Source organism: Colletotrichum phormii, assembly GCF_030913505.1.
Source record: "Colletotrichum phormii strain CBS 102054 chromosome Unknown BDP81scaffold_9, whole genome shotgun sequence".
In the NCBI taxonomy this organism is placed as follows: Eukaryota; Fungi; Ascomycota; class Sordariomycetes; order Glomerellales; family Glomerellaceae; genus Colletotrichum; species Colletotrichum phormii.
In genome coordinates, this window is record NW_026851451.1 from 48,313 (window position 1) to 69,502 (window position 21,190).

The following is a 21,190-nucleotide window of genomic DNA, read 5'->3' on the forward strand; positions in this document are numbered from 1 at the left end:
TGGAGGGCAGCAGGATTATGGCCCGTGGATATAAGTAAGCCACTTGAGAACCCATTGCTAGTTATTCCAGCAGCCACAGACGTCCTACGGGCCCCCCCATGGGAGCCACTACTTCCAGAGATTCCCGAGACACCCCAAGAACACCATATTATTACGTCTAAGAAGTCGGGAGACCTCAGGAGATACCGGCAGCCCTGGAATGGCCGTAAGGGGAGGGACGACTACGACCCTGTGGTACGGCAACTTATATTTAATAAAGTTGGCAAGCGATTAGATGCCCAGAACTTCGCCCTGGCTAATACTCAAGGGGTCATAAAGGCACTGGAAGCTCAAGTTAGATTATATAAGCCAGTACCACGGGTAAAAGTCAGGCAAGATCCAAATGAACGATTTATACAAATTGAGGCTATTATGAGGACGAAGAAGGAGGTCGCAGCACGCTCTGCACGGCAGATCATGGAATTGACGGTGGTATCGGGTATACCAGAAGCTTCTTTTGCTAGCATGTGTTCAGAATTCCAGCTTTAGCAGCGCTGTGCCACCAAAAGACCAATTCGCCGCCATGAAGTCCAAAATGCGAAGTCTCGAAAAGTGGCCAAATTGGGCGATCGGTTGTGTGGGGTGACCTCTTATAAGGTAGTTGCCGCTGCCACCCTACCTCGCGAAATAAGCGTGGTATTTAGGCTCAACCCGCGATACTGCAACCCTCGCGACGATCCTTCTCTCGGCGCAGGATCTCGCTAGACTGAGATAGCTCCCGCTTTCTGCATTTCTGCAAGGACCGGAGCGTCAAAGGCCGCGATGCCAAGTTCTGCCAAGATGCTTGGTTTTTTGGGGAAAGTCGTCGCGTGGCACTTTCTCTTAGCTGGGCTGGGCAAGATTTGTGAGATGGAGGGGAACCCTGCAGCCACGGCGAGGTGTGAACGGGTTCTTGGAGGTGAGTGAATTTCATTGGGGTCCTTGATGGTAAGGCCAAGACCAAAGAGAGGGGGATGATCTGTGGTGATTGGGGGATGGATATCACAAAAGAATCAACCGAGATCACAGTGAAGTTAAACCCAGCCGGTGGTACTCAAGTCTACTCACGATACTTTGAATACAGAAGATTTTAGCAGAAAAATTAGTAAAAAGAGATGATTGTCAGTTCAATCGCTGACGGGAATTGAGCCCGACGTGGCTGATTAATGTTAGTTACATGATCCTTGATGTTGAAGATGGGTATCTGATGCTTACGGGTCGAACCCACAACCTTGAGATTAAGAGTCTCACGCTCTACCGATTGAGCTAGCCGGGCAATTGATGCGGTTAATGAAGATTTATCAGGTAGACTGGAGCTCATGGAGTCCAGGTTGTGCGTGAGATGAGGGCACGATCCACATTCAACACCAAGGGTATCCATCGTGGCCTTTCCGGACGACCCGGGCTTCGGCGGGTCGGGATGTGGGACCTCTTCCGGAACGGCGGTTTGACTTGCTCGGCCCGCATTAGAATAGGTCTGAGGCACTTTGCAATGTCTTACAGTATAGGAGAGTCCCTTGGTCTCAGACTCCGTTGTCTCTTTCGCAGGAGCGGAGGATGAGATCATGGGTTATCAGTCTCTCCAAACTTTTCAATACAGTCCGCACAGCATCATGGAGCTGAAGACGGACGCCTGCTCATTTGATGGCAAAGTCGTGGATGTTGTAGTCATTCATTCGGCTTCATGTAAGCACGGCGAATCAACACATGAGATTACGGCTTTATACAAGTATTAACACAAGATTTCGACATGCAGCGTTTTGAGTTTTGTTTATTCTTTGAATATCTTGAATCTCTAACCCGTCTCATCTACGGCAATGTGTATCCGCCATCAATAACCAGATTTGCGCCTAGTATTTTTTTAGCCGACTAGACAGTAGAGCGTGGGATCAAGGGGAAATACCTGTCATGTAACTACTCGCACCACTTGCCAGATAGACGTAAGATCCTTTCAGTTCCGCAGGCTCGCATAGTCGACCACCGGGAATCATGGAGAACCACTTCTTCCTCCACTCCTCGGGATGCACCGAAAGCACTATCAAAGTCAGACTTTCATCCGTCCATAGATCCAAGTTATCAAGCTTTAACTTACTGTCCGTTGCAATGAAACCAGGCGACACGCAGTTCACTCTCGCAAAGTCAACCCACTCCACAGACAACGACTTAGCCAAGTGCACAACAGCCGCCTTACTGGCATTATACGCCGCCTGCTTCTGCGGAACGTTCACCAATATGGCGGAGACCGAAGCTGTGAAAATGATGCTTCCACGACCATCACTGCCACCCTTCAGCTGCCTCTCAAAGACCTTGGCAGCAGCTTGCGCAGTCCAGAAAGCCCCGTGAAAGTTGACGTCCAGCATATCACGGAACTTGTCCTCGGGATAGTCAATGGCGGGGATATGGTCCGCGATTCCGGCGTTTGCTACGACAACATCGAGCTTCCCGCCTCCAACTTCCTCCGTTGCCGTCTCAATGACGGATTCCACCTCGGCTCTGTTTCGGACGTTGCACTTGTACGCCTTTACGAGCACACCGTTGCCTGATTCAGATAGTTTGGCGGCCGTGGCATCGGCTTCTGCGGGGTTGGTGCTGGTGTATGTGATTGCGACCTTGGCGCCGGCCTCGGCGAGTCCGCGGGCGACTTCCAGGCCGATACCACGTGTTCCGCCGGTGACTATGGCCGTCTTGCCGGACAAGTCGAAGTGCGAGATCACGGGCGCTGCCGGGCCTGGGTGGCTTGGAAGAACCATTTTCAATGTCGGGTTATGTCTAGGGAAATTGGAAGTTGTTGATGGGTTGATGACAAGGGTGAAACGGTGATGTGGTGGCCTGACTATTGTTTGCCGGCCAGCTTAGAGCTACAGCCGGGAAATTTGTACCGAAAAGACTTGAGTACATGAAGTAGTTGAGAACCACATTACATCCACCGGCGAATGAGGCCGACGGTCGACAGTCTGCCGGAGCGGGAGGGGCCAATTCGGTGCGGGGAAGACGTGGCATTCCGGACGTCTGTGACCCCGGCCGCCCCTCGACCTACTGATCTTTTCCCGTAGTTTGGTGCTTAAGCGGGGCTTGCGCACGATGATTGCAACTCCATTTTCAAGAAGGTAAGGTTCTATTCACATCCCTCCCTCGGGAGTCGTGTAGTCATGAGGTATTTCCTCAGTTTCCTCTGAGATCCAGGATGGTCTAGAACAAGGTAGTGGGAAATGGCGGCAGACGATGGGATTATTCCAGCAGTCACCCCATATGCGAATTGATCACAGATATAGAATTTCAAATGGCGAAACGTGAAAGAATATTTCCCCCTTTGAACAAGGTCAGGTAAGCTTGCACAAGACTCTTGAGTGTTTTACATGAATATCTGATCATTATTCTCGTTGCTATCCAGCAAATCGCCAGGTCCATTTATTTAGGTACACCTTCTATAACTACCTTGAGAGTGTTCTCTTTGGCCTGTCTCACGACCTCAAACGCCTCAAGAGCTTCCTCAAATTTGTAGCGATGCGTTATCAACTTCCTAGGATGAACCTTCCCGTTGGCAACGAGATTGACAGCCTCGGGATAGCATCCTGTCTGATACCGGATCGACCCCTTGATAGTCAAAGCTCGAATGCAAGCTGTTGTGATGGGAAATACGATGTTCTGCTTTTGTGTTAGCAAAAGTCGTTCCAATGTCTGATGACCAGATGTTTATGAACGAACCTCTTTCCCCATTCCGGCTTGAACAAATGTCCCGCCCTTCTTCGCGGCGAACACGCCAGCCTGGATGCACTGCTCCGCACCAGTACACTCCAGAACAACATCAGCTCCTTCCCCGAGACCATAGTCCCTTACAATATTCTCGCCAATAGCGCGGGCAGCATCGACAGGATCCTCGGATGCGTCGGGCAGCTTCTTCGAGACGTAGACATCGTCGGCAGCAAAGTCCCTCGCAAACTGAGCGCGAGATTCGGATACGTCAACACCAATGACCTTTGCAGCACCGTACGCCTTGGCAACAGCCTGACACAAAACACCAATGGGTCCACAGCCAAACACAAGAACCGTCTGGCCACCCTTCAGCTCCGCCACCTTGCAAATTTGGACGGCGACGGCAACTGGCTCTACCAAAGCACCATCTTCGGAGGACATGTGCGCCGGGATCGGGTAAGTGTAGTCACTAGCGACAATGTAGTACTTCTGCAGCGTGCCGTCCCAGGGAGGCGTTGCTGCAAAGACTGTATCTGCGCATAGGTTGTATGAGCCTGCTCGGCAATAATCACAGCTATTGGAATCGTTAGAAACGGCCGCTTGTCTATGCTGAGGGCTGGGGGAGGCTCACTGCCGACACGGAACACCTGGCTCTATCGCCACTCGGTCACCAACTTTGACGTTCTTGACTTTGCTTCCAACCTCAACAATAGTCCCTGAACTTTCATGCCCCAGAACGATGGGCGACTTTAGGATGAAGTCACCGATCCGGCCTCGCTGCCAGTAGTGCACGTCGCTGCCGCAGATGCCTGTCTGCTCGATGTGAACTCGGACGTCATGTTCATCGCGAAGTTCTGGGACTTTGCGGTTCTCAAATGAGACGTTCTTGACAGAGTGGAGCACAAAGGCAGGGTTCTGGACAGAGCATCAGTGAATCCGGCGATTGCAAGGGGGCAGGGCTAGTCAGCTAGTACATACAATTTCGGACATGTTGAGTCGATGTCTTTTCAGGGCTAGATTGGTGAGATTGAGATAACCGTCAAGATATCGAATAGGGTACGTGGATCAGTGCAGTATTGTTCAATTTGGTAGCCATCTTATTTGTGCAGAGTGTGAAGCACCAGACGGAAAGCGTGACTTCGATTGCGGGGTGGGGCCGCCGTGCGGTGCCGGACAGGGACCGAGTTCGGGTGACAGTAGTCCGATGAACATTTAGCGCCGGGCTACAATCCTCGGAGTTAGGAGTACCTACATTAGCGATTCTTTTGTTGCTGAGAGGCTCATGCGTACTCTAGACTCTACTAATAGGAGATAGCCCTTTCTAGGGTCGTCGTGTCCGGGAAGTCTACTTCTCCCCGCGAACCCGCGACGTCTACAGACTACAGCATTGCCGGTCCAAGTATGGAGTCTACCTATCAAAGCCTTTTTCAACGAATCATCTCCAAATGGAATGAGAAGAGGCACACATCACCTGACACCTCCCATGAGCATCCCCGCCTCATCATCGCACTCGCGGGGCCACCGGGCTCCGGGAAGACAACCATCGCCCAGAAAGTCGTCTCCGCCATCAACGCCTCCCCAGAACCCCACCCGAAGTCCATTGTCCTATCCGCGGACGGCTTCCACCTACCCCTCGCAACCCTCCGGGCGCTTCCAAATGCGGCGGAAGCCATCGCCCGCCGCGGGGCACCCTGGACCTTTGACGACCATGCCGTCGTCGATCTTGTCCGGCAATTACGGTCTTCAACTGGGCTGCGGCCCGTTCTCGCGCCGACCTTTGATCACAAGGTGAAGGACCCGGTTCCCGATGGGTTCACCGTGGAGGCAGGTGTCCAAGTTTGTATCATTGAGGGCAATTACTTGCTCGTGGACGAAGAGCCCTGGAGCCAGATTGCAGATTTGGTAGATGATCGGTGGCTTGTGAGAGTTGAACCTACACTGGCACGGACCCGGGTTGCCGTGCGGCATATTGCGGCTGGTATTGAAGACACTATGGAAAAAGCTCTCTTTAAAGCAGAGAGTAATGACATGGTCAACGGAGACTTTGTTGACAGGCACAGTGAGGGTAGATACGACATATTGATCGATAGCATAGAAGAATTGCCCAATTGAGCAGCACCTTGGATCAACCTCTCGCAAACGTCAGGCCGAAATAGCCCTACTGGATATGAGGGTGACAGAGATCCGGCCGGTGCTTCCACCTGAAACCCGGGGAACCTTGCCAAGGATGTCACTAGCCTTCTCTAGCCCGTATGGTTTGGCTAGGAAGAAATGGGCGAGGATGTTGTGACTAAATCCAGGTATTTGAATCTCTTGAACTGCTTGAGCTGAAGAAACTCTGTCACCAACGGCAACAGAACTCCTAGCCCTTCTATCTTCCGATTGACCTTTTCTACCCTCTCTTTGGCTCATCAGACAACAACAAGATGGCAATAAACGGCTCTACGAATGGGACGAAGAAGTCTATCAGAGCCCCCAATCCGCCTATCGAGGATAGTGTCTTCAAACAGTTCCGGCTAGATGGAAAGACAGTCATCATTACTGGGGGTGCAGGCGGTATAGGATCAGAGATCGCCAGGGGCCTCGCCGAAGCCGGCGCCAACGTATGCTGAACCTCATCCCAATATGGTACACACAAGACTAACACAGGAGCCCCCTGTAGATCGCCATCTGGTACAACAGCTCCAAAGCCGCAGTCTCCATAGCCGCAACTATTGCAAAGGACTTTGGAGTCAAGACAAAGGCCTATCAAGTTGATGTCACTAGCTACCCTGCCGTTGAGGCAGCGGTCGCGGAAGCGATCAAGGACTTTGGTCGTCTGGATGTCATGATCGCCAACGCCGGGATCCCATCCAAAGCCGGTGGCCTGGACGACAAGGTCGAGGACTGGGATCGCGTGCGTGCAGTCGACTTTGACGGCGCGTACTACTGCATGAGGGCGGCTGGGCTCGTGTTCCGCGAGCAGAAGAGGGGCGTGGGCATCATCACCGCATCCATGAGCGGTCACGCTGCGAATGTGCCGCAAGAGCAGAGCTGCTACAATGCCTGCAAGGCAGGAACCGTAAGATCATACCATTTCCTTCTAACATCTGATGAGAGTATTCTGGCTAACACTAAAGACGTCTAGATTCACCTGGCGCGGTCTTTGGCCGTCGAGTGGGCCAAGTGGGGGGGACGCATCAATTCAGTGTCTCCCGGTTACATCGATACCGTCATCTCGGGCGATTGTCCGTTCGAGATGAAGGAGGAGTGGTTCAGTTTGACACCACTGCGCAGAGACGCTGATCCGAGGGAGTTGAAGGGCGTTTACCTGTACCTCGCAAGTGATGCTAGTTCCTATACAACTGGGGCCGACTTCATTGTGGATGGTGGTTACACGGCACGGTGATCTAGAAGAATTGAATACAGTAGACCAGAAGTATCATGTCTGCGATAGGCTTCTCTCGTCGAATGTCTAAATATCTGTGAACTCTGACCCGTCTAATGGCTTGACCGAGTGCATGTAACCTTAGATGAAAAATGATCCTACTTGGATGACATTAGTACCTTGGTTGCACGCGTTTTTGGCAGATTGTGTAATCTTACACCAGGATCTATGCGGAGATATTTTACACAAAAAAAACTGAAAGACGCAATTGCGAAGTAACCCACTTTCCATTTTTGGGGGAATCGAAGTTATACATGTACCGAGTCAGTGATACCAAGTTTTTCAAAGCACTGTTTTCTGCGATGTTGAAAATTTCGAATTTATCTCAGTCAAGAATTATCAGCCATCAAATTATCACGCTCTACACTTTGACCTTCACTACGCAAAGAGTTGGTTGACTTGATAGCTCAGCTTCATTGTCCACGAGACTTCACTTCGAGAAGAGAGCAGCGTTGATAAGTCCGAGACTATCCAGCCGAAATCCGAATAAACCGATCCTTGATCTCTTCCGAAGCTGACGCTGCAAACATACTACAACCCGGTTCAACCTCGTCGTCGCCCCATGATCGAAAGATCCCGCACTGGCGGCCCCCATCCACCCTCGCCTAAATTCCCAACCTACAACAACTGCGCCAGGCGTTATTACCGGGCAAAGCTATCCGAACTTGGACTTGGCAACAATGCCGCAACTTACCAATAGCGCATATCATTCTCCGTCAATTAAGTCCTTGACATCCCGCTAGTACAGGGTGACAGTCGCCCGTCGTCCCCGCACTTTACCAACCGCACGTCAGAGTTCCCTCGTAGGGCCACGCACAAGCATGACTCGCGTGCCAGGATGGATGCCGATGCAGCACAGCTTGAATGATGCAACAGGCCATCCAGTCTGATTACCCCATGGGCAAACATCAAGTCACCCCCGTATTTCCAACGACCCATTTACCACGTTATGTGGGGTAAACGAACATGCGGAGGATTGCCGGACGCGGTATTCCCAGGTCCCGGCTGCTTGGGAACCATCTCGTTTGCGTACGAAATGCTCCGCGACTACTTGATCACCAACTCCCATGGGCTTACTTCGTCCAGGTGCATGTATAAAGCTCCTGCGGGTCCCGTCACGAATCATCATCAACTTCTTGCTGCCTTGCCTCGTCTTGTTCTTACATCGGCTGTCAAGACATCTTCGTGTTAGTCAATGTCGCAAAATCGACCTCGGAAATAAGCCATCATGAAGGACGAGCAGATTGTCGGCGCCGCCTTGGCTGAAGTTCTTCCTAAGACAGACAAATACTGGTTCCAACAGCCGCATTTGCTCAGATTGAACTTGTTGCTTCTAATTCCCTTACTCTCCTCTTCAGTCGCAGGCTATGATGGTATGTGCAAGGAACTCCCTAATTCTCCCCTTTAGGCATCATCTGATGGCTGCTAATACCGCATCTTATGTTATATGTAGGCTCCCTGATGAATGGCCTCCAATCCCTTCAACAATGGCGAGAATACTTCGGACACCCGGCTGGTGTAAGGCTAGGAGTTGTGAATGCAGCACAATCCATCGGATCCGTCCTAGCTCTGCCTATCGTGGGATACCTGGCAGATCGCTTTGGCAGGAAGCCCGTTCTACTGTTTGGTATCATCCTTATCATCGTCGCCACAATCATCCAGTCCACCTCGATCAACTTGCCCATGTTCATCATCTCGCGACTAGTGGTCGGCTTCGGCGGCATGTTTGTGGTACACCCAAGTCCAATGCTCATCGCCGAATTAGCTTGTGAGTTCACAAGTTCTCACACAAAATAAAAACGCTGACCGAAGTCCAAAAGACCCAACGCACCGTGGAAAGTATACCTCCGCTTACTGGACAATGTACTATCTTGGTACGTCAAGCCACCAGCTTCCAGCAACTTCCGGTGACCAACTTGCTGTTTGACAGGTGCGATCTTGGCCTCGTGGACGACTTTCGGCTGCCAAGATTACCAAAGCGAGTGGGCGTGGCGAGTTCCTTCCATCCTACAAGCCGGATTTCCACTCATACAACTATGCTTCTATGCCTGGGTCCCAGAGTCACCGAGATGGCTGGTAGCAAGAGAACGAACAGCAGAAGCTGCCGCAATTCTCGCCAGATATCACTCGGGGACTAATGCTGCATCCGAAGGCCACACGCCTCTTGTCCGCCGTGAAGTGGCCGAAATTGTCCAGACAATCCAGCAAGAAAAGTCTGCAGAGACAACGGGCTGGATGGCGTTGGTTTCTACGCCTGGAAACCGCAAGAGGACGTTGATTGCAGTTTGTGTGGGAGCATTTGCCCAGTAAGTACCATATCGCGAGTTCCTGAGAATACTCGTTTGCTAACATATTTGTCTACAGGTGGAACGGCATTGGCGTAGTCTCGTATTACCTTACGCTAGTTCTCAACACCGTCGGCATCACGGACACGTTCACACAAACTTTGATCAACGGTCTGTTGCAAATTTTCAACTTCGCCGCCGCTTTAAGTGCTGCCTTCCTCGTGGACCGTCTCGGCCGCCGGACTCTATTTCTTTGGTCAGGGGCAGGCATGTTGGTGAGCTACATTGTCTGGACAGCCTGCTCAGCCGTAAACACGGACACCGGGTCCAAGTCTGCCGGAGTAGTTGTTGTCGTCTGCCTTTTTACCTTCTACTTCCACTACGACATCGCTTACACCCCACTCCTGATGGGATATCCGACTGAGATTTTCCCCTATTCCCTGCGTTCTAAAGGTATTGCGGTTGAGCTGTTCGCAATCTATGGGTCACTGATCATCGCGGCGTTCGTCAATCCCATTGGTTTAGAGAACATTGGGTGGCGGTATTACATTGTCTTTTGCTGCTTTTTGGTAGTATTCTTTGTCGTTACGTGGGCCCTGTTCCCAGAGACCAAGGGGCACAGCTTGGAGGAGATTGCGGTAATTTTCGACGGGCCCCAGGCTGTGGAAAACTTTGAGGATGCTTCTGATTTGAAGGAAGATAAGATACTTACTAAAGGAGGACTTCACGATATCGTGCACAAGGAGGAGGCATAGTTTGATTTCAACTTCTATTACAGGTAACTAGCTCATGGAACATTTAGAGATGTATTATTGTCGTCTTTAAAACTTGAAGATTCAAGAGAGTGCTAACAGCTTGACTTTCATGTTTCACATGAAGGAATCTCTTAATTCGAATCGAATCTTCATCCATTCAATGAACCCCGGGGGCTACAGCAGGATCACATTCGCAAGCTGCCATGCACTCTCGTCGTCGCCTGCCATGCCCAAGTTAGTCTGCGCCACAAACGACAAGTCAACCTCAAAAGTGAAATTGCCGATTCAAATGCCAACTTGACGCATACAACATACGTTCCATAAACTTTTCCCAATAGCAAATCTTCCAGCCGTTCTCAACATCCGACTAATACCGGACGGAGCTCGGCCGTGCAAGGATTGCATCCCCCACCCCCTGATCGCGATCAGATGGTATTGTGGATCACCGCAGCGCAAGCGTGCGGAGAAAAAAAGGGCGGGGTTTCACTTGGAGTTCGTTGGAGTTGGAGGACAACCTCACCTCACCCCATGCGCCAGACCAACACTTTCCCTCGTTTATTCGCCTGTTCCTGCATGTCATATCATGACGTCCTCGGGCCGAGACGGACTACACTCGCCCTGCCCTGTCCAAGTAGCCCCTGTTCTATCGTATAGACAGCCCTCGGAGTCCTGAGGCTTAGATCGCGATCCCGACGGCCCATTGTACACAGGAGAGGACCGGAAGAAAGCGCCTCCCATGAAAGATGTTATCCTCAGCCGCCTTGGGTGACAATGAGCCGGCGGCATCTCAGTCGGTCAACCTCGACTCTCTCAGCATGGCATTTCCGTCCGCCGATCAAGCATGCAAGGAGTGCCGGAGGCGGAAAGCCAAGTGCAACCGGGCGATTCCGACATGCAACTTGTGCGTAAAGTACCGCCGGCACTGCCTATATGAGAAGCACGCCCGCACCCCGTTGACAAGGAAGTGCGTAGAACCATTCACCGTCCATAGTGCATAACTATAGAGCACAAAGAGACTTTTAAGCTGACATAAACATATGCAGACACCTCACAGAAGTAGAAGAGAGGTTGGAGCGGGCCGAAGCAATCATCACACAGATGAGAGCGTTGATGCCAGCCCAGCTGAGATCAGGATCCGTGCTACCTAGCCCGAGAAACCTGGAAACACCGGTGCCAAGAGGTGATGAAGAGTCCTTTGACTTCTCAAAGCTGGACACACCGGCGCCAACGGATCCGGCTCCCCTTCCGTCTTCCCTTCCGGCCCTCGCAGCAGCCGTAGGGCCCGATCCACTTCCACAATGTGAAGGCGTCTATCCTGACCCGTCACAGCCATTTCAACCATCACCGGCACCCCAGAATCATGTCCCGTCTTTAGTCCCACCATCCTCCAACATAAGACCCGATCCCCCACGGGCTCCAAGAACTACTCAACACAAACCCTATAATGACACATCCCACAGAGACCTCAACCTCCTCGAGGCTCATCCCACAGACGACTTCGAATGGGACGAACAAGAGACCCTAACAAACTATTCAGCGTCCCCCGAAGCCATCCTCGAAGCCGACTTGAACGGCGAAGTAATCGCAGACCCAATCGCAGACGGCATGGCCTCACTAGCCGTCAGCGAAAGAGAATCAGGCTACCTTGGCGTCGCCTCCGGCGCAGCTCTCCTCCGTCTCCTAGAACCATCAACGCCAAGACGAAGAACCCAATCCTCCTCCTCAAGACCAGGAGGAGGAGGGACACTGGCTCACCACCAACAACACATCGTCAACCCACCCATCACGCAGCAGCCGGATCCCAACAGACACATCACAGACGCAATGATCGACGCCTACTTCCGCCTCTACCACGTAAGCTACCCCATCATCCACGAAGCCACCTTTAGAGCGCAGTACGCCGGCGTCATCCCCCGCCCCAGCGGCGACTGCTGGCTCGTCCTGGCCTACACCGTCGCCGCCATTGGCGTCTACACCACGGCCGCGAACCTCGATAACCTCGACACCTCGCTCTTTGCGCAGGCCCGCTCGATCCTGTCCTTCAACTTCCTCGAGGTGGGCAACCTGACGCTCGTCCAGGCGCTCACCCTCATCTCCAATTACCAGCAGAAGCGGGATAAGCCGAATTCTGGGTACAACTACCTCGGTCTGGCCGTGCGCATGGCCATGGGCCTGGGTCTGCATAAAGAGTTCCAGGGGTGGAATATCTCGCCTCTGAATATGGAGATTCGACGGCGGGTGTGGTGGTCTCTGTGCGTATTTGATGTCGGGGCAACAATCACGTTCAGCAGGCCGTCCGTCTGGCCATACGAAGGCGTCGAGGTTTCGTTACCATTAAACGTCGACGACAAGGTCTATCAGCCCCTGCTCCTACCAGCTTCGGTTTCTGTTAGCTCTGACTGACCCCTCTCGTAGTCATTGACCGCCATCTCAAAATCATACCCCCCAGAAACAGACGGCATCACCCCCTACACAGCCGTCCGAACACAAGCAAGCTTCCACATCGCCACAACACCAATCTACACAAGGGTAATCTCCAAGCCTCTCCCCTCCCCAGACGAGATGTTACGCCTCGACCAAGACCTTCTCGAGCCGTGGCTAGCAAGCTTCCCGTTCTACTTCTCCTCCACGAGCCACGTGCCGCCAAAGTACGCCCTCGCCCACGCCGTCATGAACTGGCGGTACAGAAACCTCCGCATCATTATGTACCGCCCCTTCGTCATCCGTCGAGCCCTTCAAGCCCGCGACCGCCGACCCGACGACTCACCGGATAACGTCCGCGCCTTTAAAAAGTGCCTGGCGGAAGCCAAGGCGACAATCACCAGCATCAGTGAGTTCTGGCAACGGAACGAGCACAATCGTTTAGGTGCCTGGTATGCCTTGTGAGTGCTACGATCTCTCCGTACCTTCTCACTCATTTTTCTTCAACTTACCTACTGTCTCCAGATACTTCCTCTTTCAAGCCGCCCTCATACCCTGTATATGCCTCCGCAACGACCCAGCATCCCCCAACGCACGAGACTGGCGGGAGCAAATCACGACCACGACACGCTGTATAGCCGCCCTCGCCCCCGTGAACTCCAGCTCATCTCGCTGCTATCAAGTCATCATCGACCTCTGCGGCCGGTTTCTAGGCAGCAATGACGTTGCGATGCCCGTGGCCCCAGCCTCGGCGGCTCAGGCAGGTTCTGCCACGTCTCCTAGCTTTGAGGCCAATACTGCACAAGCCTCGGCTCCTGAACCCATAGATGAGAGCCCCCAGACCCAGATTAACAGCGTATTTTCCATGATGTGGCCCAACGTACCTCCCTTGGAGGCCGCCGACGTTGTCGTGGGCGACGACGCGTGGATGGAGTTTCTCAAGGGAGGGACAAGTGGTGATGGTGACGGGATGTGGTTCGGTAGCTAGTCTGGTTGCCACAATCAGAAAGCCGATCTCAGCAGGGACCCTTGACGGGGAAGGGTATGATATGAGCAACTTCCATTGTGAACCTTGCGGCCTGTCTTCTAGATGACTTCTTCCATGAACTCTCTTCCTGGTCACTCAAAGCTATAGATATGTGTCCTCAGCTCCTTCGACATCAAGCAAGGTCTCATAACATTCCGCAAATTCTCTCCCCAAAACCTTCCATCTCAGCAAATTGCGCCACTCAGATGACTAGAGACTCCTTCACCTCAGTATCGACGTCGTCGTACGACGTTGCATCCCTCGCAACGATTCTCATGGCCCACTGAACCTCGTCCCAAGTCGTCTCTCTGATCGACAGAATGGTTGCTGAACGACCGATTGCGGCTTTCTTATCTTCCGACACCTTGCAAACACATCGACACAACTTGTTCTTTCCGTCGGGTCCCAGGAATACTTTGCTTTGGTCATCCACAGGACCGCCACTCTTCCAACCTTTGAATACGCCACTCAAAAACGGCTGACGCTCGGTGAATAGATCTCGTAGCTGCAAATGTTGCACTCTGGCAACGTTCTCCCGGTTGGAGTAGATCACCCTCGCGAAAAGCTCAAAGAAGACGTCCTGTTTCTCTCGGCTACATTTAGCTTGGGCATTGAGCAGCTCTCCGATTCTGAAGCAAGTGCGCATCATCATCGCCGAAGAGAGTCCGACGACCACAGAGCGGTCCCTCATCTTGTCGGGAAAAGGGGGTCTGACGAACGGTGCTGGACTCAGGCACTCTTTCTGTGCTTCCTTAGGGTTGCTGTCAATACTCGATCCGGACTTTTGATTCGGAGATGCATCAGCCGCAGTTGCTGCGCATTCTGTTACAAGATCCCAGTCGACATCTTCATCTAGAAGATTAGGTTCAGCTAGATCAGCCTTGGGAGAAATGGCGCTCGTGCTCGTATCAGGCTCCGAGAACTGCAGCTTGGAGTCGAAGCTTGAGGCCGATCTCGAATCGCAATCCATCTTCTGTATGACGCTTGAGGGAGCGAGGCAAGGAGGCTTATCTCCCGTACCTTCCAGCAGCTGAATCAACTCCTCTTCATCAAATCCTTCGAGGTCATAGTCATCTTCGATAGTCTCCTCACTCCTGGACGACGACTGGGCAAGGCGGTCGACGTCAAGCTCAGGAAACGGCTTACCGGGATCTTCATCTACATTAGACAAAGTCTCGGATGCGTCACCGTGGTATTCACCGGGTAGTTCCTTCACCGGTACAAACCCCTCGCCTCCTACTTTGTCTAGATTTACGTATTTGTTCATCCAACACTCTGGTGCCTCAGACTCTACCACAGAAACGTGCGAGAAAGTTTGTGTCGGCGGCGTCTCGGGTATCTCAATAGCGTCTCCAGACGGGCTCGGTGGAGTCTGCGGGGTCTGCACGAGGTCCCCAGGGAAGTACTGCTGTATGTGGCTATTCGCTAGAAAGCTGGGTTCGGATGGCATTGTAGGTAGGTTCCCATGGTCGAAGATGTTTGGTCCTACAGGGGCGTCGACAGCCAGCCGCTTCAGCGGGGAAGAAATTGCAACAGATGAAAGTGGTGTCAAAGGTCGTTTTGGAACGTTGATGGGCATGAAGCCGCCAGCCATGTCTTGCATCGTGGAAGTCTAGTCTAGTGGTATGTGGTGCTTCGAAGGCGTCAGTCTTCTGCTGAGTGAGAAGGTTTGAAGAATCATACCTACCTGCTTCTTCCTCAATTTGCAAAGGTCTTCAACAGCATGGATCTAAGAAGACATACACCAAACGGATGTCAAAACCATTGACCAGAAGTAACCCGATGATCAAAAGGGGTAATGTGAAGAAGAAGAGCATGAGGAGAGAAGAGGGGAGAGATTCGAGCAGGCAATGGAAGTTTGTGGAAAGACTTATGCCTTGCTACCAGAACGGAGGGTTGGCTCTTTCCTCCGCAAGAGGTACATCCACTGGTAGTTAGGTGACGTCCCTGGGCCAGGCAGTGGGTGCGATACAGGGCAGGAGCGAGTGTCCTTGCCCGGAGGAAGGAGTCAGTCGGGGAAGGAGCAGAACTGTTTGCTCCTCCCCATCTTCATCGTCCCTTCTTTCCTTGGTTTACGCATATTAAAATTATCTAGCAAGAGGAAGGAAGCGAGGTCAGATCTTCGGGTCTTTTCTGAGTCAAGGTATCCTCCAGGTATACCGCCAGCTCAACGGGATTTGCCGGGTACTCAAAACACCACCGTATAAACCCAGACACCGACCCTTACCACTTCACGATGCCTTCAATAGGCTACCTGGCCGGATGAAGAGTCCACTTGATCACGTCTTGGGCAGACTTGTACGGAATTTCCGAAAACCTATCGTCACGTGTACCGACTCTGGGCACTCCGAGTCACTGCCCTTACCATCAAGGAACACACAATAGAGGGGGTCTCGTCGTTCCTCGATGACCATCGCCGTGCTCATCTGGCAAATATCTCTTTCGCCAGATGGCTGCCCTTTGCCGATGGATGCAACTACATCTAGATCCAGCCATCATAGTTTGTCTATTGACCGACGTCTGTTGAATGTGACCGCTGACGACCGCTATCCTTCGAAGAGGCTACGCAATAGAGCAAGATCGCTCTTCACGAAGTCAAGGAGATGGACCATTATTCACTTGAACACGTGCTGCCTGTTCAACTTAGCTGGCGACATCTCGACATGTGCAGTTGCAAGCCGCTGATGTCGATGCCGCCGCTGGCACGGCAACACTGAGACAAAGACAAGACAACAACGTTAAAGGGTCTCTTCCTCCACCGAGCTATCGACACACCCCAAGCAGCTCCTAGAATGAAGACAGACAATAGTACGATATGAACCTCTATATCACGTATACATCACGAGATTTCCTGCCGAGGACAGAATGTGGCCCCTCACCGAGAGAGAGCGCGCGCCGAGGCAAGTCACGAAGCTATTCGCAACCCGTGGCTCGGTCCGCGGAGCGGAGGTACGGGTCGGAAGTGACATCAACCCGCATTCCCGAACAAGTCAGGAGCTCCAACCGTTCGAAAGGAACAAGACAGAGATCGTCGCTGCCATGCGGTCGACTATCTCGATTTTGTCAATCAGGTACGATGCCGACGCTTTGGTTTCGATGGGAGTGCTCCCAAAGGGACTACGTCAGAAAGAGAATGTGCCCCATTTGGGAAACAAACCCTCAATATAAAGCCGCCTGGGTCTCGCGCGCTGTCGGGTTGGAGGGCTGTCTCAGCGCCACGAACCTGTCTCTCTGTTCAAGACTGAGACCGAGCAGCCGCGGCGGCGGGGAATAAACAACAGTGAAGATGGGGGACAGAAAGATGCCTCGGCGGCTCGGACGTTGGCAAGCAATGGGAGAGCGTTTGGCAGATGGCGGGTAGACCGTCGGCGGTGATGTCAGTCCTTCAGTCAGGTGAGAGCGCACAGAGCAGAGGGTTCTGCGTGGTTGGCGCGTTTGAAAGTTAGCTCCCGCGGAAGTTGGGCCATGTGGTTCCGGGAAGCGCTGCGCTGGCGTACAAGGTGCCAACCTAAGTGCTAACAAGCTATAAGAGGAGGGGTGTGTTGGGTGTGGGTGGTGTGGGTGGTGGTGATGAAGAATGCCCGTGTGGAAGGATTCAAAGTGTAGAAACGAAGGTCCGCACGGGTAGAGGATCGATTAGCCTTTGCTGAAAATAACAATTAATTACCATCCGGTGTTTTCAAATAATACTATTAAAATAATAATAATAATAATAATAAAATGATAGTTTTCAAAGCTAAGATCCGGCGAGAGACATCGGAAAGCTGTGCTTGCTCCCCAAGGTTCAAAGCCGCACATGCTTGCCGGCCTGTTAGTCACCTCAGGCACGGGATGAGATGACACATGCTGGCGCTCTTTCGCCTATGGCTGGCTTTCCATGTGAGGCGCTCACTGAAATCCAAACGATGCAATACCGCAACGTCCGGGACTTCTCATTGCACACCCAGCCCGTATTTTTGACCACTGGCAGACTCTCAATTCCTCCCGGATCTGACGGAGCGGGGGATCAGCCACTCCCCCGTTACTTCGCATGGGGGGCTGGTGCAGTGCGACTCGAGGCGGTGCATCCTCCAAGGTCCCAAAATCGAGGTTGCGAAAGATGCAATGGAGCCGTCCCTCGTTGTGAGCCCAGGCATCAATCAGCTACAGTCATCGATTGGGGATGCCAAATTGTATTTGGGGGTAAGATTCTTGGGGAGGGGCAAAGAAGCTACCTTTGGAATCAGACACAACCTAACTCGACCCGACTCGACTTGCCGGATTTGACTTTTGAACTTCTTTGCCTTTGGCAACCTTTTTGATGTTGAGTCACATCCTGCGAGTAAACGTTCAACAAAGACTCCTTTTGGGATCCTTGGGGGGTGACTTCGAATACGGATTTCAACCAGTCAGTTGGAGCCGCGATGAACACATGGACTGTCTTGCATGAGGTGCCATCAATAAGTGTCAATCCGTCATCCTGGTAGCCATGAGCGGACTGGGCAAAAAGCTCCGTTTACTTTCACTTAATTTTTAATTCTCATCTAATTTCTTTTCTGGACATTCATGGAGACTTAGCGGCATGTTGGAGAGACTGTCTCGCTTGCGAACCAGACCCTGGATGTGGAAAGACAAACTACAAGTGAGACTGCCATTGACGGGGCACTTGACCTATATCCAAAGCTTATCACAGCTCACCATTGCTGGTACGATCCAGAGACCGAATATTTCACTGCGACTTATGGGCAGTATATAGAATGCCATTTGAGCTCCGGGAGGGCAATGATGGGCATGGAAGAGATAATATGAAAGTGAGTGTGGCAGTGGCAGTAAGGGCTGCAAACCAGGTGCATCGTACATTTACCCAACATCTTGGAATCAGAGATGGGCGCATCAGATCTGGTTGATGCAAGCAAAGACATATGACCGGGGACTGCTTGAAAAAACAACATTAAACAATTAAAAAAAAAATTAGAATAAATATAGATAAGCAGAAAATAAAAGATCAAACAAAGATGTTGATTATCTTCAGCTCAGTTAATGGCAAGTCACCAACTCACACACCCACACACACAACTTCTTGACACCATCTTGAACTGAGCCCCACCGTTTTCCCCAGATGACGGTGACGGGACCAACTACAGGCACAGTTGCTAAAATGGTAGCGCCGACGGTCCGCCACCGTAGCCTCACCCCAAAAGGAGTGCTAATCCGCCAGCGCTTCGTTCCTACATCCCACCCTTCTTCACCTTTCACCTTGTTCTCCTTCACACCCCCATACGAATCCCAGGCCTGGGCTCCCAACTCCCGTCCCCTCACCGCTCGGGAGGCTGACTTGGACTTGCATATACACCATGGTCACCAGGTCCTCTTCCTGATGCGCTGGCATCTCTCCCTTACTTCCCAGCGTCGCAGTCGCAGTGCCACGGCTCTGTTTACCATGTTTACCAGCAGCAACCTCACGGAATCGTCATCCTAGAAAGGGCCCTAGAGATAAACTCACCACCACCATCCGAAGGAAAACAAGCCTTGACATCTTCTCGATGAATCGGCTGATGAGGCAGGCCGCGCCGCCTCCGGGCTTCGCTTCTGCTCCCCCCAAATTGGCCTCCCAAGCTTCGACTCCGTCTTCGTCGTATCTCATCGACATCGAGATGAGGGAACAGCTGTCACATCCCACGCACGCAGCCTTCCCGAGGCGCCCCCGTACGTACCGTACCGCATCTGATTGAATACCTTGCAGTTTGGTACAAAATCCTCAACACGATTGATGATGGTGGCGGGCGGGCTGCATTTCCGGTCGGGCACTACACCACCACCCGCTGCATCTCCCGGCGAATCCTCTCCCATGCCTTCCCGCCGCGCCGGTCTGCTGCCAGGACAAGGTGAGCACTGAGCACGGGGGTTTGACAAACACAGGATGCAGAGGATCAGATTCTCTCTTGACCGAGTTGCCAGAAACCGCAAAACGTCGTTGACAGCCTGTCAAACGCCGCCCGTCCCGTCATCACGGGTGCCGCCTTTTAGAGAGCGGTCGCGTCTCGTCCACTCGCCCGTCTCCAACCTCGCAACGTTTCGCTACTTTTATTTCATGTCCCTTTGAAAGCTCACCAAGCTTCTGCGCCTTATATGCAACCGCCGCATTGCTGCATCCGTCGCACTTCCCCGGGCCAACTGGCGTTCGGCCTCTTTAATCGATACGAAATGCACGCCCGCCCAAACCGCAGTGTTTCACACCACAATTGCTGGTAGGTTGATGGCATCTCTGGGGACCAATTTTCTCTTTCGCCTCGGCTAGACCGATAGCCTACCGTTCTTGGACGCCCGTCTACGGTACGGATACACCTCCCACGTTTTCGAGATCAACTTCACCGTTGTGCGATGCGGTTACGGTGGCGTCTGCCGTGCCTCCAGCAATGTCAGCCAAACGTGCAACTATTCCCCCTCTTCCCTCCCCTCATTCAATGCAGCAACCGCGATCGTCCCGATTCTAGATGCATCGCTTTGCCGCCCAAAGGCAGCGGTGATACGGAAGGGCTGCTGATACCCCCTCATGCCTGAACCCTCCACGTTTCCTGGCGAGGGTTACGACAGCAGCAGCAGCAGCAGCGGCACTCCCATACCCGGGGGTCATTCGGTGCCCGCATATGCGGACAAGATGCGAGGCCAGGTGAGGCGGCAAATCGCCGCGCCCGCTGCCGGATTGTCGGTGTGGCTTGGGACCGGACACAGTTTGTCACGTTCGCAGAAGAGGGCCAATGTCACTGTTACAAAATGCCCCCAAATACCTCGAAAATCCAAGTTCCCTCCCCCCTGTGACATACCAAGAAGCAGGACTCAATGTTCCTGCGTCTTGTTGGGCAGCGATTGAGCAGCACGTTCGTTGGTTTCCCCGCGGGTGGCTTTTTTTCGGTGACATTCTTCTCTTTACCGCCCCCTCCATTCTTCTGACCCTTGGCCGGGAGGTGTTTGTGCTGGGCATCACGTTGTTGAGACACGCCAGCCCACGCATATCTGATTATCATGCAGGGTGTCATCCCTCCTGTGCAGCTGTCATTTTTCTGCCAGCAGGTTTACCACGGTTGTTGGCTTTGTTCGTTTATACTTTGATCATTCTGATGACGAACGCTGGCGATGATGCCCAGAATTGCTTGAAACTGACACCTGAATTGGTGCAAGTGGACCTGATTCCCCCGGCTTGGTTGAGACTTGGAGAGTGAGGTTGTTACACGGCGATGCGCAAGGTGGATGCAAGGCTCTCCGTTTGTCACCTCCTTCGATGACGATTTTATTTTTCGAATATTTAATAATTTTAATTCTGAATCGGGAATGAGTAGACTACACCGCATCACTGTACCGATGTCATCCAAATGGTCCACTCGTTTACCTCCACCGTTTCCAACGCCTTTCATGGGGCCCCTCTAACTCTCATGGGACCGTCACCGCCTCGTCGGCCTACCTCAAAACGTGGCAACTTGCATGGGGGTACACAGAACCGGTACTTGCGTAGAGTGCCCTTTTTCCTAGACAGACAGCTACAATGAAATTCATGTCACACTTTGATAAAATATTTTTGCGTGACCAT

General features: G+C 52.4%; 8 protein-coding genes and 1 non-coding gene across 9 annotated transcripts; 5 read left to right on the top strand and 4 right to left on the bottom strand.

Moving 5' to 3' along the window:
* Nucleotides 1-1,226: 1,226 nt before the first annotated feature.
* Nucleotides 1,227-1,289, bottom strand: BDP81DRAFT_t168. Its single transcript has one exon. It is a non-coding gene; the product is annotated as a tRNA-Lys (tRNA).
* Nucleotides 1,290-1,771: 482 nt separating this feature from the next.
* Nucleotides 1,772-2,840, bottom strand: BDP81DRAFT_347606 (short chain dehydrogenase reductase). Its single transcript, XM_060586147.1, has 3 exons — nt 2,111-2,840; nt 1,922-2,053; nt 1,772-1,868 (listed from the first exon to the last, which is right to left on the bottom strand). The coding sequence occupies exons 1-3, from the start codon at nt 2,766-2,768 to the stop codon at nt 1,828-1,830; spliced, it is 831 nt and encodes a 276-aa protein (XP_060445570.1). The 5' UTR covers nt 2,769-2,840; the 3' UTR covers nt 1,772-1,827.
* A 340-nt stretch (nt 2,841-3,180) lies between these two features.
* On the bottom strand, nt 3,181-4,741 carry BDP81DRAFT_347610 (chaperonin 10-like protein). Its single transcript, XM_060586148.1, has 4 exons — nt 4,690-4,741; nt 4,343-4,626; nt 3,724-4,285; nt 3,181-3,663 (listed from the first exon to the last, which is right to left on the bottom strand). Exons 1-4 carry the CDS (start codon nt 4,699-4,701, stop codon nt 3,427-3,429), a joined length of 1,095 nt encoding a protein of 364 aa, XP_060445571.1. The 5' UTR covers nt 4,702-4,741; the 3' UTR covers nt 3,181-3,426.
* A 284-nt stretch (nt 4,742-5,025) lies between these two features.
* On the top strand, nt 5,026-5,837 carry BDP81DRAFT_426343 (phosphoribulokinase/uridine kinase). The gene has a single exon (XM_060590286.1). It carries the CDS (start codon nt 5,113-5,115, stop codon nt 5,821-5,823), a length of 711 nt encoding a protein of 236 aa, XP_060445572.1. The 5' UTR covers nt 5,026-5,112; the 3' UTR covers nt 5,824-5,837.
* Nucleotides 5,838-6,137: 300 nt separating this feature from the next.
* On the top strand, nt 6,138-7,099 carry BDP81DRAFT_449092 (short chain dehydrogenase; the record flags this gene model as incomplete). The annotated part of the gene is made up of 3 exons (XM_060592364.1): nt 6,138-6,314; nt 6,374-6,772; nt 6,839-7,099. 3 exons carry the CDS (start codon nt 6,138-6,140, stop codon nt 7,097-7,099), a joined length of 837 nt encoding a protein of 278 aa, XP_060445573.1.
* Nucleotides 7,100-8,191: 1,092 nt separating this feature from the next.
* BDP81DRAFT_373169 (hexose transporter) lies at nt 8,192-10,424 on the top strand. Its single transcript, XM_060586674.1, has 5 exons — nt 8,192-8,511; nt 8,592-8,906; nt 8,959-9,012; nt 9,069-9,444; nt 9,503-10,424. The coding sequence occupies exons 1-5, from the start codon at nt 8,367-8,369 to the stop codon at nt 10,176-10,178; spliced, it is 1,566 nt and encodes a 521-aa protein (XP_060445574.1). The 5' UTR covers nt 8,192-8,366; the 3' UTR covers nt 10,179-10,424.
* A 569-nt stretch (nt 10,425-10,993) lies between these two features.
* On the top strand, nt 10,994-13,587 carry BDP81DRAFT_460605 (fungal-specific transcription factor domain-containing protein; the record flags this gene model as incomplete). Its single annotated transcript, XM_060593673.1, has 4 exons — nt 10,994-11,142; nt 11,222-12,530; nt 12,594-13,060; nt 13,125-13,587. 4 exons carry the CDS (start codon nt 10,994-10,996, stop codon nt 13,585-13,587), a joined length of 2,388 nt encoding a protein of 795 aa, XP_060445575.1.
* A 120-nt stretch (nt 13,588-13,707) lies between these two features.
* On the bottom strand, nt 13,708-15,394 carry BDP81DRAFT_216550 (uncharacterized protein). Its single transcript, XM_060582723.1, has one exon. It carries the CDS (start codon nt 15,227-15,229, stop codon nt 13,829-13,831), a length of 1,401 nt encoding a protein of 466 aa, XP_060445576.1. The 5' UTR covers nt 15,230-15,394; the 3' UTR covers nt 13,708-13,828.
* Nucleotides 15,395-20,265: 4,871 nt separating this feature from the next.
* BDP81DRAFT_216567 (uncharacterized protein) lies at nt 20,266-20,919 on the top strand. The gene has a single exon (XM_060582724.1). It carries the CDS (start codon nt 20,364-20,366, stop codon nt 20,823-20,825), a length of 462 nt encoding a protein of 153 aa, XP_060445577.1. The 5' UTR covers nt 20,266-20,363; the 3' UTR covers nt 20,826-20,919.
* Nucleotides 20,920-21,190: the final 271 nt, after the last annotated feature.

Excerpts from the sequence above, each read along its gene's own strand:
- BDP81DRAFT_216550 (XM_060582723.1), bottom strand. The coding sequence starts at position 15,229 with ATGCAAGACATGGCTGGCGGCTTCATGCCCATCAACGTTCCAAAACGA.
- BDP81DRAFT_347610 (XM_060586148.1), bottom strand. Across the intron at positions 4,286-4,342 it reads CCAGGTGTTCCGTGTCGGCA|CTGTGATTATTGCCGAGCAG; the intron begins GTGAGCCTCCCC and ends CGATTCCAATAG. Across the intron at positions 3,664-3,723 it reads AAGCCGGAATGGGGAAAGAG|AACATCGTATTTCCCATCAC; the intron begins GTTCGTTCATAA and ends ACACAAAAGCAG.
- BDP81DRAFT_347606 (XM_060586147.1), bottom strand. The coding sequence starts at position 2,768 with ATGGTTCTTCCAAGCCACCCAGGCCCGGCAGCGCCCGTGATCTCGCAC. Across the intron at positions 2,054-2,110 it reads TGGTTTCATTGCAACGGACA|TGCTTTCGGTGCATCCCGAG; the intron begins GTAAGTTAAAGC and ends TGACTTTGATAG. Across the intron at positions 1,869-1,921 it reads TGCGAGTAGTTACATGACAG|GCGCAAATCTGGTTATTGAT; the intron begins GTATTTCCCCTT and ends AAAAAATACTAG.
- BDP81DRAFT_373169 (XM_060586674.1), top strand. The coding sequence starts at position 8,367 with ATGAAGGACGAGCAGATTGTCGGCGCCGCCTTGGCTGAAGTTCTTCCT. Across the intron at positions 8,907-8,958 it reads GCTCATCGCCGAATTAGCTT|ACCCAACGCACCGTGGAAAG; the intron begins GTGAGTTCACAA and ends GAAGTCCAAAAG. Across the intron at positions 9,013-9,068 it reads CTGGACAATGTACTATCTTG|GTGCGATCTTGGCCTCGTGG; the intron begins GTACGTCAAGCC and ends GCTGTTTGACAG.
- BDP81DRAFT_426343 (XM_060590286.1), top strand. The coding sequence starts at position 5,113 with ATGGAGTCTACCTATCAAAGCCTTTTTCAACGAATCATCTCCAAATGG.
- BDP81DRAFT_216567 (XM_060582724.1), top strand. The coding sequence starts at position 20,364 with ATGTCACTGTTACAAAATGCCCCCAAATACCTCGAAAATCCAAGTTCC.